At 30.9% G+C, this 14,978-nt stretch overlaps 2 protein-coding genes across 2 annotated transcripts in view; one reads left to right on the top strand and one right to left on the bottom strand.

Moving 5' to 3' along the window:
• Nucleotides 1-6,070, top strand: part of Adss (adenylosuccinate synthetase) — a 44,163-nt gene extending 38,093 nt beyond the window's left edge. The window contains exons 6-8 of the mRNA XM_072541254.1: nucleotides 1,480-1,731; nucleotides 1,886-2,006; nucleotides 3,979-6,070. Coding sequence (XP_072397355.1) covers nucleotides 1,480-1,731; nucleotides 1,886-2,006; nucleotides 3,979-4,034 — 429 coding nt within the window. The 3' untranslated portion in view covers nucleotides 4,035-6,070. The remainder of the gene's footprint in view (nucleotides 1-1,479; nucleotides 1,732-1,885; nucleotides 2,007-3,978) is intronic.
• A 5,229-nt stretch (nucleotides 6,071-11,299) lies between these two features.
• Nucleotides 11,300-14,033, bottom strand: LOC140448635 (cytochrome c oxidase subunit 4 isoform 1, mitochondrial-like). Its single transcript, XM_072541733.1, has 4 exons — nucleotides 13,908-14,033; nucleotides 12,445-12,663; nucleotides 11,819-12,011; nucleotides 11,300-11,629 (listed from the first exon to the last, which is right to left on the bottom strand). Exons 2-4 carry the CDS (start codon nucleotides 12,655-12,657, stop codon nucleotides 11,493-11,495), a joined length of 543 nt encoding a protein of 180 aa, XP_072397834.1. The 5' UTR covers nucleotides 12,658-12,663; nucleotides 13,908-14,033; the 3' UTR covers nucleotides 11,300-11,492.
• Between the last annotated feature and the right edge of the window lie 945 nt (nucleotides 14,034-14,978).

Here is a 14,978-nt window from a genome sequence, read left to right as displayed (position 1 = left end):
AACAGCTGGATGAATTACTCGGCAAGGGAATCTAAAATTGCATTCCACAAGCCGTTCATCCTAGTCAAAATTCGTAGTGAATTCAGTTTCTCGTACTTCCAACGAAGTAAATAACAAAACAGAATGACGGTATTAGATTTTTGTTTTGATACAGTGCAGCAACAACCGTTGATACGTATTTCGACCTCCTTAAGTCTCTTCAGAACGGTATAGTCACTGCTCTGAGCAGTGATCTGAGCAGTATACCGTTCTGAAGAGACTTAAGGAGGTCGAAATACGTATCAACGGTTGTTGCTGCACTGTATCAAAACAAAAATCTAATACCGTCATTCTGATTCAAATTTTTATTTCTATCCAATTTTGCCGAGGAACTAATTCAGAATTGTTTTCTGCAGTAAGCTATTACCTTTGAATTTTCTTTTCATAATATTAAAATTATTTCAATGCGTCCCCTTACTTGCCTTATGCCTTTTAAATGACTACCAGATCCAGGTCTTTTTTCCGATTTTCAAAACAATAATTTTTGATAAATTTCAATAATATAAAACAAGTTTTAGGAAGTAATTGTCGAGTTGCAGGTACATAGGTGAAGCGGGGCGCGCGGTTTTGTATAAAAACAAGTTTTAGTTCAGGTGCATACCGTTATAAATACAGCTACAACTTAATTTCTATTTCGAATTATAATAATTTCGAATCATAAGCCCCCTTTCAGACGAGGATACTGTATCCGAGATACGCGTATCCGAGACGCAGATATTACATAGACTCAAATGGAGCTTTTCACACGAGACGGGCGAGAGATACAGTATGCGAGATACCGAATTCAGTATCTCGGATACAGAAGAAACATTACGTTAAATGAACGCTTTCAGACACGAATTCTGTATCTCGCATACAGTATCTCGGATACAGTATCCTCGTCTGAAAGGGGGCTAAAATTTTAGGACAGTATTTCTATGATACGAAGGAATGTTTTTACGTAAAAAAATCAAAAATCGGTTTTTTGAAAAGTGAAACTCCTCTTAAAAGATTTATACGCCTCGCTTTTTGATAAATATATATAAGCGGTATCTGTAATAAAAACTTTATGGTCATTTTGAGAGTACTTCGAAGGGCTCCTTAGATAAGGCTCTTCCAAATCTTCTGCATTGTGTCAGAATCGCTATGGCATTGCAAGTCATGTTTACCAAATGTGGTTTCCACATTTCCGCATAAGTTTACTATCTATCCCTACTCCCAGATATCGCACTGACGTCTGTATTGGGATTATTTCAGTCTCTAAGATGAGCGGTTCCAACTGGAATTTGCGCATTCACGTAAAGAATACGACTTCTGACTTCCTTGGACTCAAGTAGAACTTTATATTTTGATTCCCTCTTACATTTTGATTTTTTTTATATTGTATGGGGTATGTTCTAACAATACTAAATTTTAAGATGACTTTTATTTGTGTTGTATATAATCGATGTTTATTTTCAGAGCATTGGTGAACTGATGCAGTCTCGTGGAGGTGAAATTGGAGTTACCACAAAAAGGAAAAGACGTTGCGGTTGGTTGGATATCGTTATTCTACAATACACGAATATGATTAACGGCTATACTTCTTTGTGTCTTACTAAGTTGGATATATTGGACAGTCTACCTGAACTTAAACTAGCAGTAGGCTACACCTTGAGAGGAAAAAAGATCGAATACTTTCCTTCCACTGCATCGGATCTATCAGAAGTTGAGGTAATATTAATATTTTTATAGCTGATATCTTAATGTAGTCGACTAAATATACTAAATGAATATATTCGAAACGAAAATTATGTGAATGCATATTAGTTATTTATACTAGTTTTAAAATAAATAATATATTTACAGTGTGTCTTGTTAATTTTAGGTGGAGTACTTAACAATGCCAGGATGGCAGAAAAGCACTGAAAAAGTTCGAGAATTCAGTGAGTTACCTGAAGAAGCTAAAAATTACGTTAATAAAATAGAGGAACTCCTTAACGTACCAGGTAAATATTATTTAAAACTAGCTGACCCGGCGAACTTTATACCGCCTTAGAAATAATGTGTCTAAAAAATTAACAGAAAATAAAACCAAAAAAAAACACCAAAACATATGCATGAACAACATTGAATCAATTGAATGCTTTTTGTTAAAAATATTTATTTTTTTTGCGTTGCATAAATATACAACGATAATGGTTTTCCGACACGCGAATAATTGTCCATGCTCGAAACATGTGACACTCGTAAGTTAATACCGCAAACTTCCAACTGTTGGCTTTGTGATTTGTTTATTGTCATTGACAAAGCCAAAAGCATGGGAAATTATAAACGTTTAAGATCAAATGGTACGTTCTTTGGAATCATTGTTATACACGGGATCAAGACAGACTCTCCTTTGTATTTGTCCTTGATGATCATGCCTCAATAATTTTATTCATTATCCTTTTCACAGTAAGTCTGGTTCCATTATACGGTATAGATTGATTAATGTTACTCAGCATAATGATAAATTCTCCTACTTTTAATTGTAAATTGTTAGGTGGGAGTCCAGGCAATTCCAATGAATTCAAATACTCTGTAGGATAGGTAATTACGCCATTCTGATTTATAACTGTGTCAACTGATTTGAACGAAAGCAACTTTCCTGGAAGGAAATTCAGAGTAGTATATTTAACTCAATATACATATAAACTTTCATAAAAATCGGTCAAGCCGTTTTGAAGGAGTATGGCAACTAACTCTGTGATAATAATATGGCTATTAAAAGTAGAGGTTGGTGATAGAAGGGTGAAAATGAAGGCCTGTATCTATTTTTTAATGCTACATCATAAAAAAAATAAACAATGTCCAAAAAATAAAAAAAAATGTTTGGGATGGATCATCCTTACCTCTTAGGGATATGAAAAATAGATTACGACCGATTCTTAATTCTTCAACTTCACATCCACTTTCATTAGATAAAATATTAATTTCTCTCTTCTATACATAAAAAGTTGTGTTAAAAAAATATACAATATAGAAATTTTCTTCATGGATTATTTGGTGGACTCCTTAAAAATGGTTTCACTGTATAATCAGAATCTCCAACACTATTATCTCCATTTAAAATTCTTATCAAGAATACAGAATTATTTATACCTACCTGGTAGGTACGTACAAAAGCATATCCAGGAAGGATCGCGAAATTTTCAAAATTTAAAATCAATATTCCATATATTTCTTTCCGCTCTCGTCACTTCTTATCTTTCCCGTTATCGTTCTTATCTTATTTTCTGCCCATTCTCGTATTTACTAGGTTTCCATATTCCTTTCAAAAATAGGGTGATGCCTAAAATTCTCTTCTTTCGTGTTTCTTCCTCCATCTCACTCGTTTATCTTCTGTAGTCTAGCCCTGTCTAACCCCGACCAAGATACATCTATCAGACTAAAGCCCGGACTTTAATACCGTTGTTTGTGTAAACCTCCCTTTTGTTTATAAAGAGGGTACACGCTAATGAAAATACGCTACTTTTTTTATCTGTCGGATAAATCTCCGGGTAAACAGTTAACCGGAGGTGAAAAGACTGGCCCTAAACCAAGTAAATATAAAATAAGAAAGCTTTAAATTATTTTGATTAATAAATCTTGCTTTAAAATTACAGCAACCTATATTTTTGGCAAATTTGTGAAAAAATTGGTCAAAATATTAATTATATTAATATGTAATTAATATTATTATTATTATTAATTAAACGCATCGTTTCGAGAACAAAATATGATTCGACTTAATGGGTTGAAATGCCAGTTGATAGTTCAGATTTCTTTCCTAGATGGCGCTAGTGTGACACGTCACGTGAAAACTGCGTTTCTATCCGTTTATATAGATAGATTCGTTCCTTGTATAAATATTATTAAATCAAGAATAAACATTAATAAAAGAACATATTGAAAGATTATGTATATATGTACATGTTTATTTTGTTCTTTTTTTTTCAGTTAAATGGATTGGAGTCGGGAAAGGAAGAGAATCTATTATAACAATACATGACTAAACCTTTCATTCAACATTAGTCAAATTGTAAGTTAACATAAGCTTAAAGTGTAACGGGAGAAATTGAAAACCGATAGTATTTTATCTGTTGTTTTGGTTAAAACACTTTTTTATTTGAACAGTTTGACTTCAATAATTTTAGGTACTTAATGTGATACTTTATTTCATTGATTCCTGATGGTATATCAATTATTACATTTTACATTGGATTAATTTTCCATTTTGTTAAAGTAGGACCAAATCCAATGTGTCACAATTTTTTTTTGTAGTTGTTATCTCATTTGGGTATGGAAACGTACGAATACGTTTTGAATAAGAGGATTTTGTTTAGTCACTGCAGCACTGTTTTAACTTATATAATCCTCAAAAAATGTGATTTTCTGACAAAAATTGACGTATGACGTTCAGTATCTTAAAGCACATTGCATTGCATCAACATTTTCCAATACGCGACAAGCTAGCAGTAGAACATACTTTTCTTTCTGGTTTGGTTAGGTTAATTCTATGTTAAATTGAAAATGAAATTACTATTTAAATGGGAATAAGCCACAATTAAAGGTTAAAGTAAGTTTATTGACGTTTCAATTTCCACTTCGGAAATCGTTCTCAAAATGTTTGTCTTTTGAGAACAATTTCCGAAGTGAAAATTGAAACGTCAATAAACTTACTTTAACCTTTAATTGTGGCTTATTCCCATTTAAATAGTAACTACTTTAAAATGCCACAAGAAAATAGCTTCAGAATAAATTGAAAATGCATTAATAATTTTTATGTCTTTATTAAATACTACATAATTGTTTGTTAATTTTACAACAAAAATACCGAAGTTGATTAAGAATATTTGTATTTTTCCCAAATGTAGTTGTTGTTAAGTTTTAAATTTAATTCACAGGATGGATGCATACATACAATTATGTTGCTGCAGATCTGCGCTTGTATATATTCATATAGCAGAGTCATACATACAGCAGACATAATCATAACACTAACTAACTTCTCGCAGATACGCCACGAATGAATATCGACTCACCGATCGTTACGCCGGTTGAATGACTTCGATAACTAGAGGTATCAGTAAACTTAAAATAATGTCTTATTAGATTTACAATCTCTGATAACTTATGTACAGTAAATGCTAATTATCTTGAAATTTTGTCGCGTAACGCATATGCAGATACGCCACTGAATTAATGCCTAGCTTCCGATTGTTTCGCTGGTCGCAATAGTCTGGTAACTGGAGCAAACCTTTGTTTATTTTTAACACATTACTCCTTGTAGTTTTTAACACAGTAAGAAATCACTTCATTATCGTAGCCTATATATAAAGTGTATGCATCGAACCTAAAGAGCTGTAGAGTATACATTATCAATAACAATTAAACAATTTATTTTATTTATTGGCTGTATAAATGTTACTTTTTTTATCAATTGCTTTCTAGTAAGCCATTTTTAAATTATTTTAAGTTGTAATTTGCCAAATATATAATTGTTTTCTTTGTTATTAAATCATAAGATAAAAATGTTGAAATATAACGTTTAGTGCCTGAAAATGTTAGGTTCCCAGAAAAATTATTGTTTAAATAATAGGCCTAAAGTTTGAACATAACAAAAATTTCATGAATTGTATCAAAAAGCCTAATGAGCTGAATGGCCTCAATAGATAATTCATTTTAATATATTGCGTTATACAAAAAGTAGAAACTTAAGTATTTGACAAACTTCCAAAGCATACTTTACGTTTACGTTATGTTGCAGTTTTAATTTACTCTTTTATACTTGTCATAACTATGTGCCTTTATAAAAAACACCAATATAAATATCCTTATTATTTGTTTATTTGAAATATTTAAATTGAATAATTTATCAATTTTTAAACAATGAAAACTGTTCGATAATTCATTAAGAAATACTTTTCTGGGTACCATCTAATCTTTGCTTTTGCAAGCACAATTTTTAATGCAATAATTAAGTTGTTTGTTATGTTTTGAGTGATTATGTTGCATATATTTTAAATAAATATACACATTATACAGATAAGTGTTTTATTTTTCATCATTTTAGTGTTTTTATACCTTTTCCAGGGCTCAGATAGCCTTTCTATGAGTACAAATTTAGCAAATACTACTTACAATACAAATGTTTATTCAAAATAAATAATCTTCTTGTAGTGCCTATCCGTTTCGGATGTTGGCGACCATCATGGCAATATGTATTATACAAACTGCGGCTCTGAAAAGATTTTTCGTAGGCAAATAGGTACGTAGATTTTACAGCCAGGAAATTCTGCCCCTTCCTGGTCCCCGTTTTCCTTCTACTTTTACTTGAAGAATTAATTGCAGCAACACATATATTTCGCTGTTCATCATGATGTGACCGAGGTATTCAATTTTGGTTGTTTTTATTGTGGTTAACAACTCTTTTCCTTTTTACATTCTTATTAAAACGACCTGGTTAGTAACATGGTCGGTATAGGATATCTTCAGGATTCTACGATAAAGCCACATTTCGAAAGCCTCAATTTTCTTACGGGTCATTCATCATCATCATCAATCAGCACTGAGTTGTCCATTGTTGAACATAGGCCGCCTCTAGACTTTTCCATCTGCTTCTGTTCTGCGCCTCTGCTATCCAATTGGTCACGATTCGAAGCATTGATCTCTCCATCTTTCGTTGTGTCCTTCTCAATTTTTCGGCTGATGTTTTTGTGAGAGTTAAGGTTTCTACTCCGTATGTGAGGACTGGTAGAACGCACTGGTTAAAAGCTTTTCTTTTTAAATGGATCGGTATATTTGTTTCAAATACGTCTCTCATTTTTCCGAATGCAGCCCAACCCAGACTTATTCTTCTGAGTAGCTCGCATGTTTGGTTATAAGTTTATTTTTAAACCGACTTTCTGGGTTACTTGCTGTAGTTGTTGTAGCATAACTCTGGCTTCTCCTAAGTTGTCTGTTATGAGAACAATATCATCGGCACATCTGAGATGATTGAATATCTTTCCATTGATGCTAATACCCTTTGATTCCCAATCTAGCCGTTTAAATGCGTACTCCATAACTGTTATAAATAGTTTTGGCGACAAGGTATCTCCCTACCGCACCCCTCTGCCAATTTTTATCTTCTCAGTCATGCAATGGAGGTTAACGGGTAGCGTCGGTGAAAATCCACGACTCAATTCCGTACAGCAGTATTGAAAAGATATAACATCGTAGTAACCTGATTTTTATGGGTACTGATAAATCGTGGCATTTGAATAGCTTAGCCATTTTTTGAAAGGCAGATCTTGCTTTCTCTAACCTAGTTTTTATTTCTAGGGAATGATCCCAATTTTCATTGACGTTCGTACAAAGGTAGGTGTAGGTTTTTACTGTTTCTATTGGTTGACCATTCACACTGATTCTTTCAATTTGCTGTTCCTTCTTAGATATCATCATACATTTTATTTTCTTATTGTTCAGTGAAAGTTCATATATTTGACTCACTTTTGTGACTCTATTCATTAACTCCTGGAGGGCTTCATAGCTGTCAGCGAATACCACCGTGTCATCCGCGTATCTAATGTTATTGATACATTCTCCGTTAATTCGAATTCCGGCTCAAACATCTTCTACTGGTTTTTGAAAGATTTCCTCAGAGTATATGTTAAATAGCAAGGATGATAGTATACATCCCTGTCGTACCCCAAGCTTGAGTTTGATATCGAATTCTCCTGGCTCTGTACGGATAGAGGATGTTTGGTTCCAGTAAAGATTGCTAATAATTATAATTCTTAGATCATAGATGTTTATTCTAATATTTGTTAATATCTCCATCAGCTTTTCGTGTTTTACTGTATCACATGCTTTATGGTAATCAATGAAGCATGCATAAATATCGCAATTCACATCTCTTTTCTTCTTCAGCCTTAAGTAATCCAACTTTGGACATCTTGCTTCCAGTTGTGTACTCCGATCATCTTAATATCAGCCCATCTCATTTGTGGTCTTCCTCTGCTTTTCTATCCTAACCATGGTCTCCATTGTTGTATTTTGAGGTTCCATCTTTTATCCTTCAGTCGGGCATTGTGTCCTGCGAAGCTCCATTTTAATTTGGCAGCATGTTCTCCTGCGTCTTTTACTTTGGTTTTGCAAATGCTGAAATATTTGGGAAGTCTAAATTGAAATTGGTTATTGGTCGTTACATATGCAACACCAACTCCTATATTACATTTGGATGCATCTGTTTATATTCTGTAACATTTTTTTTCCATATTTGTCTACAATTCAATTGAGATTATTTTTATAAACAGCCGAATTTGTTTAACGCCTACTAAATGCAGTAAGATTATAATTTATTTGGGGGATATCAGATTTCCGAGATTGAGGATGTCCAAATTTATTTGGAACATTAATTTGGAAATTCTAAGTTTAAATATCTTTTATAAAAAGAGATTTCTTTTGATTGGACGTGATAGAAGTTGCAAGCGCAAATAAATGCGACGGTTTAGTAAAGATGGTTGGATCTCCGGTGTTGTTCAAAATGCTCCCAGGGCAAGTCTTAGTACTTCATTCTAGACTATGCAATGGTTTTAAGTTTTTGTCGGACGCAGATGCGTACTCAATGGGCCATAATCTATTTTAAATATAAATAATGCTTTCTATATACGAATTAGAGTATAGTAAACAGCCCCAATGTCTATTAGATAATGTTCCTATTATTAGTTTAGCAAAATTTTAGTATTGGTTTACTGAAAGCATGTTTATTGGAGAAAGTCATTCCCACTGTTATACAGAAAATGTAAATCCAGTGCCGTAGGGCCATTCTTCTAGCTCTTTTATAAAATATCTGCGTAAAGACGAGATTTCAAAGGTTTTTGTAAAATTTTAATTGGTTATACTGACCATTATAGCGGTTAGGAATAACGTCAGACTATAAAATTATAAAATCTTGGGAGAGTCCCGTTTTTTAGAATGTGAAGTTTGAACTCTTACTGGAAATGTTCTACGTTGTAAGTAAACTGTAGACAGTTCCTTGATTGATCATTGATTATATTGTCTTAGATTTCTCACCCCTTGATGTAAAAGAACAAGTACAATTATTAATGAAGGACTATCTGATCATGAAGCAGTGTCCACCAAGTTCAACACTTGGTGTTAAACTTGAAAAGTGGCACTTTCCTTCTATGGACTGTAATTTCAGTGATTTTTTAGATAGGCTTGTCTATATTTTCAATAAGGCATTTCCTTTAATTACAATTAAGCCAAACCATCATAAACCCTGAAATACCAAAGGTTACCCGCATATCAGCCAAGAATATGCGTTCACTACTGTACATCAAGAAATTTACTACCAACGTCTTTGTCATTGAATATATCACCAACTACAGAGGAACCTATCTAAAACTTATCAAAACAGCTAAAAAATGTACTATCAAAATCTTCTGGGAAGCTCTAAAAGGGTTGCAAAAGAAACTTGGTCCATAATAAAGGATCTTCAAAATAAAACTAACACAGCTCAAAAATTTTCTCTTCCAAACCCTGATAAATCTGAACTAATCAAAACAATATACAAAACAATACAATAGTATCTTCCTGTAGTACTGATGGACTATCCATAAAAGATTTCTCAAACCTCCAAAAAATGTGATTCCTTTGAAAAAGGTCCTATTGCCTTACTACCGGTACTATCCAAAATTATTGAGACTTATAAAAGCTTGATAAAATTATTATAGTTAGAGAAAAATCGTCTGGCTAATTGGTAATAGGACTGACAATTAAAGAACTTTAATTGGCAATTCTTTCTAGTAATTTAACTATGAAGCTCATCAAACTTATGGGTCTCTAGGACTTTAGATCTAGACAGGAACTTCAAAGGTTAAGAAGTGGAAGAACAATGGCCTTAGTTCTAATTGTGGGGTACTGGTACCTTTATGGCTGAATTGGGAAATCAGTCAAATTGATGGTATATCATCTGATCCAGAACTAGTATTCTTCAAATCTCTAATAGATGAAAGTGTACTACAATTTTATTTTTGAGAAAAACAGGGTCGTTTGTGCTATGTATTGATTTGGTTATTCACCTTCAGGCTTGGTATTGTGGAAGACTGTTAGAAATTGGAAATTTTGCATAATATATTAAAAATATATTTCATCCAACTTGATTTTTTGTGTCTTTTTAATTCACAGTTGAGTTTTTGTCTTAAGTTTTTGTATTCCATCTTATTCTTCAGATTTCTATACCAATTAAAAGCTTTTTTACATCCCTAGTCAGAATTTCATGATGGTAAAGGTGTAAGATTTGAATTATACCATTTATTAGTAGTGTAATTTTCTTATCTTGTGTAGATATAGTATTTTTCATATAAAAATGTGTGCATGTCACTTATATTTAAAATTTCCAGAACGTCAACCTTAGAGTTCAAATTATCCTAACACAGCTAATAATACAAAACCCATACGGAACTGCTTGACCTTTCATAGGCATCAACATAGTATAATAATTAGAAAAATGTAATCATCATTATATTGGGAATTTTAGAATTATATTGATTAAATAACCAAAAACATTTGTTATTATTAATAAAATAAATTGTATGAAATAACTCAAAGTCTAATATTCCACAAAATAATAATTTAAATTAAATATATTAGACAATTGTACACAACTGATAAGGGATTACTTCAAATTTTTTTACAGTTCAGTGTATGGCAAAATTGTTTAAAGTGTTGCCGCTTTTTTGGAGTAAGAATTTTGTTTGTTTTGATTTCTTACACAATTTGATCATAATATATATTAATAAATTTTATTTATAAATACATATTAAATTAAGATTAACAGCTTTAAAAACTAATTATATTGTTGTGTATTGTGATTGTGCTATGCCAAAACAAATAGTCTGTAGAAAGCTGATAAGCTTTCATATAAGATAGATTTATTTTGAACAAGAAATAATGGCGGGACGTTTATACTATTAAAGCCCTAAAACTAGAGGTAAGTTTAAAATTTAGAATATATAATTTTGTATTAAAATGTTTTCTTATGTATTTTAGTGTGTTGCAGTAGTCTTAAAACTAAGTGTATTTACTGTTAATATAATACTTTGACAAATAGTTGACATTTTCAAAATTCCTCACTTACTATTTCATAACTATTCTGATGTTTTGGCAACGCTGTGGGGTTCTAGTCATAAATCTTGAATGAGCTCCAAGCATTTTTATATGAAAAATGTTATATCTACCAATTCATACTTTTACTATGATTAAAAGGCAAACATTAGGGGTACAGAAACTGTTTAAAGAAAAAAATCTTTATTCATACTTAGCAATCTATATCAACACTAAACATTGTATCATTATATCACGGAAAGGTATAAATAAGGTTCTAGATGATTATATTACTAATATTTATTAAAAAGAAAGAAGAGCTAGTGGCTGTCAAACACTAGCAATCCTTTTACATGTATATATAAACTTTTAAATTATCTCTATTTCTTCCAATCATCCTTTTCATAGTCCCATTTAGATGCAAGACCTTGCACAGGATTTACTTGAAGATCAATCATACGTCTTAGTTGTGCTTCTCTGTGCTCCTTGTCAAAAGTAATAGGTAGAGGACTGTACACTACAAAATGATCATCATTAGAAGTCTATTAAAAAATATTTTAAAAGCAATATAAGTATAGCATTATAACCTATTGTATATACATGAGAAAAAATTACTAAAAAGAGGAGAAAGTTAATATTTTTTAATTAAAAATTATTATGTTCATTATAATGAACACTATTATTAAAGTTTTATAAATGTACTTACCGAATCCTTTAAAGAAATAGAATATCCAAAAAGCTCCAGATAATAATACTAATCCCAAGCCAACAACTGATTTCCATTCTCCTGTTGGAGCTTTAAATTCAGAAAAAGTTTGACAGAAAGAAGCCCTATATAAAGCTTTCTTTTCTTCCAAACTTAAATTTTTCCAATCACCCTTTTCTTTTTCTCTCAAAGCCTATAAAAATAGTATATTTAATGGATGTCCTTTAATATTTAAGCAAGTATATGTAAAATTTGACATAACAATATCAAATTGAACTTGATGAAATTAAACAGAAAAAAAAATTATATTTATATGCCCTCAGAAACCTGATATTTTGTGGCCTACTAAAAAACCATTCCCATGATTCACAAATGATGCTTAATACCCATGTAACACCATTCATAATCTTCCAAAATATTTACTAGCTTTTCTATGCCCAAATATATTACATACTACATTTTATAAATCCAGATACTTTTGATTATTACAATACATACAGATATGTATTATGACACATTATATATATTTTATTGTTAACAATTGAATTCTTTCTTTGAATTATTAATAAAAACCATGTTTTCCTAATTGCGTAATTGTTCATGTTAGCTATAAAGACTGTCCTTACTTGTGTATCAGCTGAGGGTTCTTTCCACCTAATAGCTGGCATTGGGAAATCTGACCTATCTGCATAATTAGGTTCTCCATTGTATCCAAAACCTACTATTTCCCTTTTTCCAATTAAGGTACGGGCATAGCTGCTCATAGCAGCACTTTGTCCAGAAGTTTTTGGAACATTTCTTATTGCTCTTGCAGTAAGAGCCAACAAGGTTGATGCCATGTTGATCTAAAAGTAATGCAATTCAATTAAAAAAAATCTTTCAGGTAATTTTAATAACAATAAATTTATTTGAATAAAAACATAAATGATTGGGGCATTTCGCATTTTAAGGCACTCTAACCTAACCAAATATATTTCCTCAAGGCACCGCGTCACAGTGTTGCCGTATTTATTTTAGTAAAATATGTATATGAATGTTACAAATATAAAGTTACTTTTACGAAATAATAATTTGTGTTATGAGAAGCTACAAATTTTAAATAAGTATAAAACTTGCCATATTTTTTTTTGTAAAATGTATACGAAGGTTTAACATATAAGTTACTTTTATGAAATTATAATTTGTGTTATGAGAAGCTACAAGTTTTAAATAAGTATAAAACAAATAGTATATACGGTAATTTAATTAATACTATTAATTTTTTATATCATTGTAATAAATTTTATTGTATATGCATTTGATTATCTTTAATTTAACTAAAATATATGAATTTTTATATAATTTCAATGCATTTCTATTATATACGGTAATTTAATTAATACTAATAATTTTTTATATCATTGTAATCAATTTTATTGTATATGCATTTGATTATCTTTAATTTAACTAAAATCTATGAATTTTTATATAATTTCAATGCATTTCCTATTAATTTTTATATGCATTTCTTTAATATTATTTGAGAGTGTGAAAAAACTGGAGACTTGGCAATGATTGTATTCTAAATAATTACAGTATAATTCATATATGAAAACAAGTGAGCACTGAATACTATTTAAAATCAAATAATACATAGATAATAAAATTTGATGTTGATTTATTTAAAAAAATATGAATATAAAAATGAATCTATACGACTTAAAAACTTAAAATTAAGAGTATTCAAACATGTTGCTGAATTACACATAGGGAGTTATCTTAAATAAAAAAAAGTATTCCTAGTTTTATTAGCAAAATAATATAAGTAGATTTTCTAAACATAAAATTGATATCTAACGTTTATTTAATTCTAAAAAATAGGATAGACAAATGTAAGACATTCACAAAATCAGTTTAATGTTTAGTTATATAAATTCAATGCAGATAAGCATTTGGAAAGACTAGTATTACGTAAACCCATTGTATCACAAAATGTCGATATTAATTTCACAAAAAACGTTTGTACATAAATCTAAAAGTTTTCTTGGACAGAAAAATATAAGGTACAAAATCGTACATTAATTGATTTAAAAGAAGTTAATTTACTTGCCTCCTTATTTCACTAGTTGTTCTCAATTATCAAGATGGTGCCGACTTAAATGACAGATGACAGAAAGGTGTCAGCACAATGCACGAGCACGAGGTTGCCAGCTTGACTTCTTCTCTTTTAATCGATTCTTTTAAACGATTTTCAACAAAACTCGTAACAAAAATGAAAATTTTATACAAAATTTAGGAAATTACTTAAACTCAAAGTACTTTAAACTTCTATAAATAAAGTATTCTAATAAATGTTCTTAAATAAAATCTATGAAATTTAAAACTAATTTATAATTTTTTAAGGATATTGATGTCGTTTAGATAGTTACTTAAATTTTTAAAATTACAACTATATTATAGGTCCTAAAACTTGTGATATATGTATTGTCAGGTATTCAGTGTTTGTCTCTTTCGTCGGTGTATTTGAGACAATCTACCATGATATGTGCTACAGACATACTGCAGTTACAATACTCATATAAGGGGCGATTTGACTAACTAGCGACTTAACGTATAGCCACAAAATATAGAAGCGTCTATATTCTTTGGTCAATTGGCTGACGGTCAATGTTTGTTGAACACCATGAATTTTTTGTAGGCTTAATAGTGTGTAGAAACGATTTTGACTGGTGCCATTCATTTTCCCACACATTTGGCACTTTTTATAATGAAACTTTTAAAATTAGGGTCACCTGTTAATTTGAATTTATTTTAGAAATTATTATTATTTTTTTACTATTTTCAGTTGTTGCATAGGTAACTAGCGGACTGCAACGTTTTTGCCCTTTAAAGTTTATTGAAAGTAATGAAAATAAACAATTTTTCTTTGATATACTAAAGATTGATTTGCTTTTTGTTGAAACAAAAGAAATTTTAAGAACTTAATTAGTAAGTACTCCCTACTCTGGTAGTGATAACAGCTTTCAAACGACGAGGTCTGCTTGGGTAAGATTTTGGATTACCTTCTGCGGAAGATTGTTCTATTCCTGCACCAATATGTCGCGAAGCTCTCTTAAATTTTTGGGAAACATGACTCCGTAAAGGGTTCTTCATCTCATCCCTAACATGTTCTTCGGATTTA

This window comes from Diabrotica undecimpunctata, chromosome 8, assembly GCF_040954645.1.
Source record: "Diabrotica undecimpunctata isolate CICGRU chromosome 8, icDiaUnde3, whole genome shotgun sequence".
Lineage (NCBI taxonomy): Eukaryota > Metazoa > Arthropoda > Insecta > Coleoptera > Chrysomelidae > Diabrotica > Diabrotica undecimpunctata.
This window is presented reverse-complemented; position numbering and strand designations above follow the sequence as displayed.

Bases quoted from the DNA above. Each gene is read 5' to 3' on its own strand.
- LOC140448635 (XM_072541733.1), bottom strand. From the start codon at position 12,657: ATGGCATCAACCTTGTTGGCTCTTACTGCAAGAGCAATAAGAAATGTT. The intron at 12,012-12,444 runs GTAAGGACAGTC...CTATTTTTATAG, and splicing joins AACCCTCAGCTGATACACAA to GCTTTGAGAGAAAAAGAAAA. The intron at 11,630-11,818 runs GTAAGTACATTT...ATCATTTTGTAG, and splicing joins CTATTTCTTTAAAGGATTCG to TGTACAGTCCTCTACCTATT.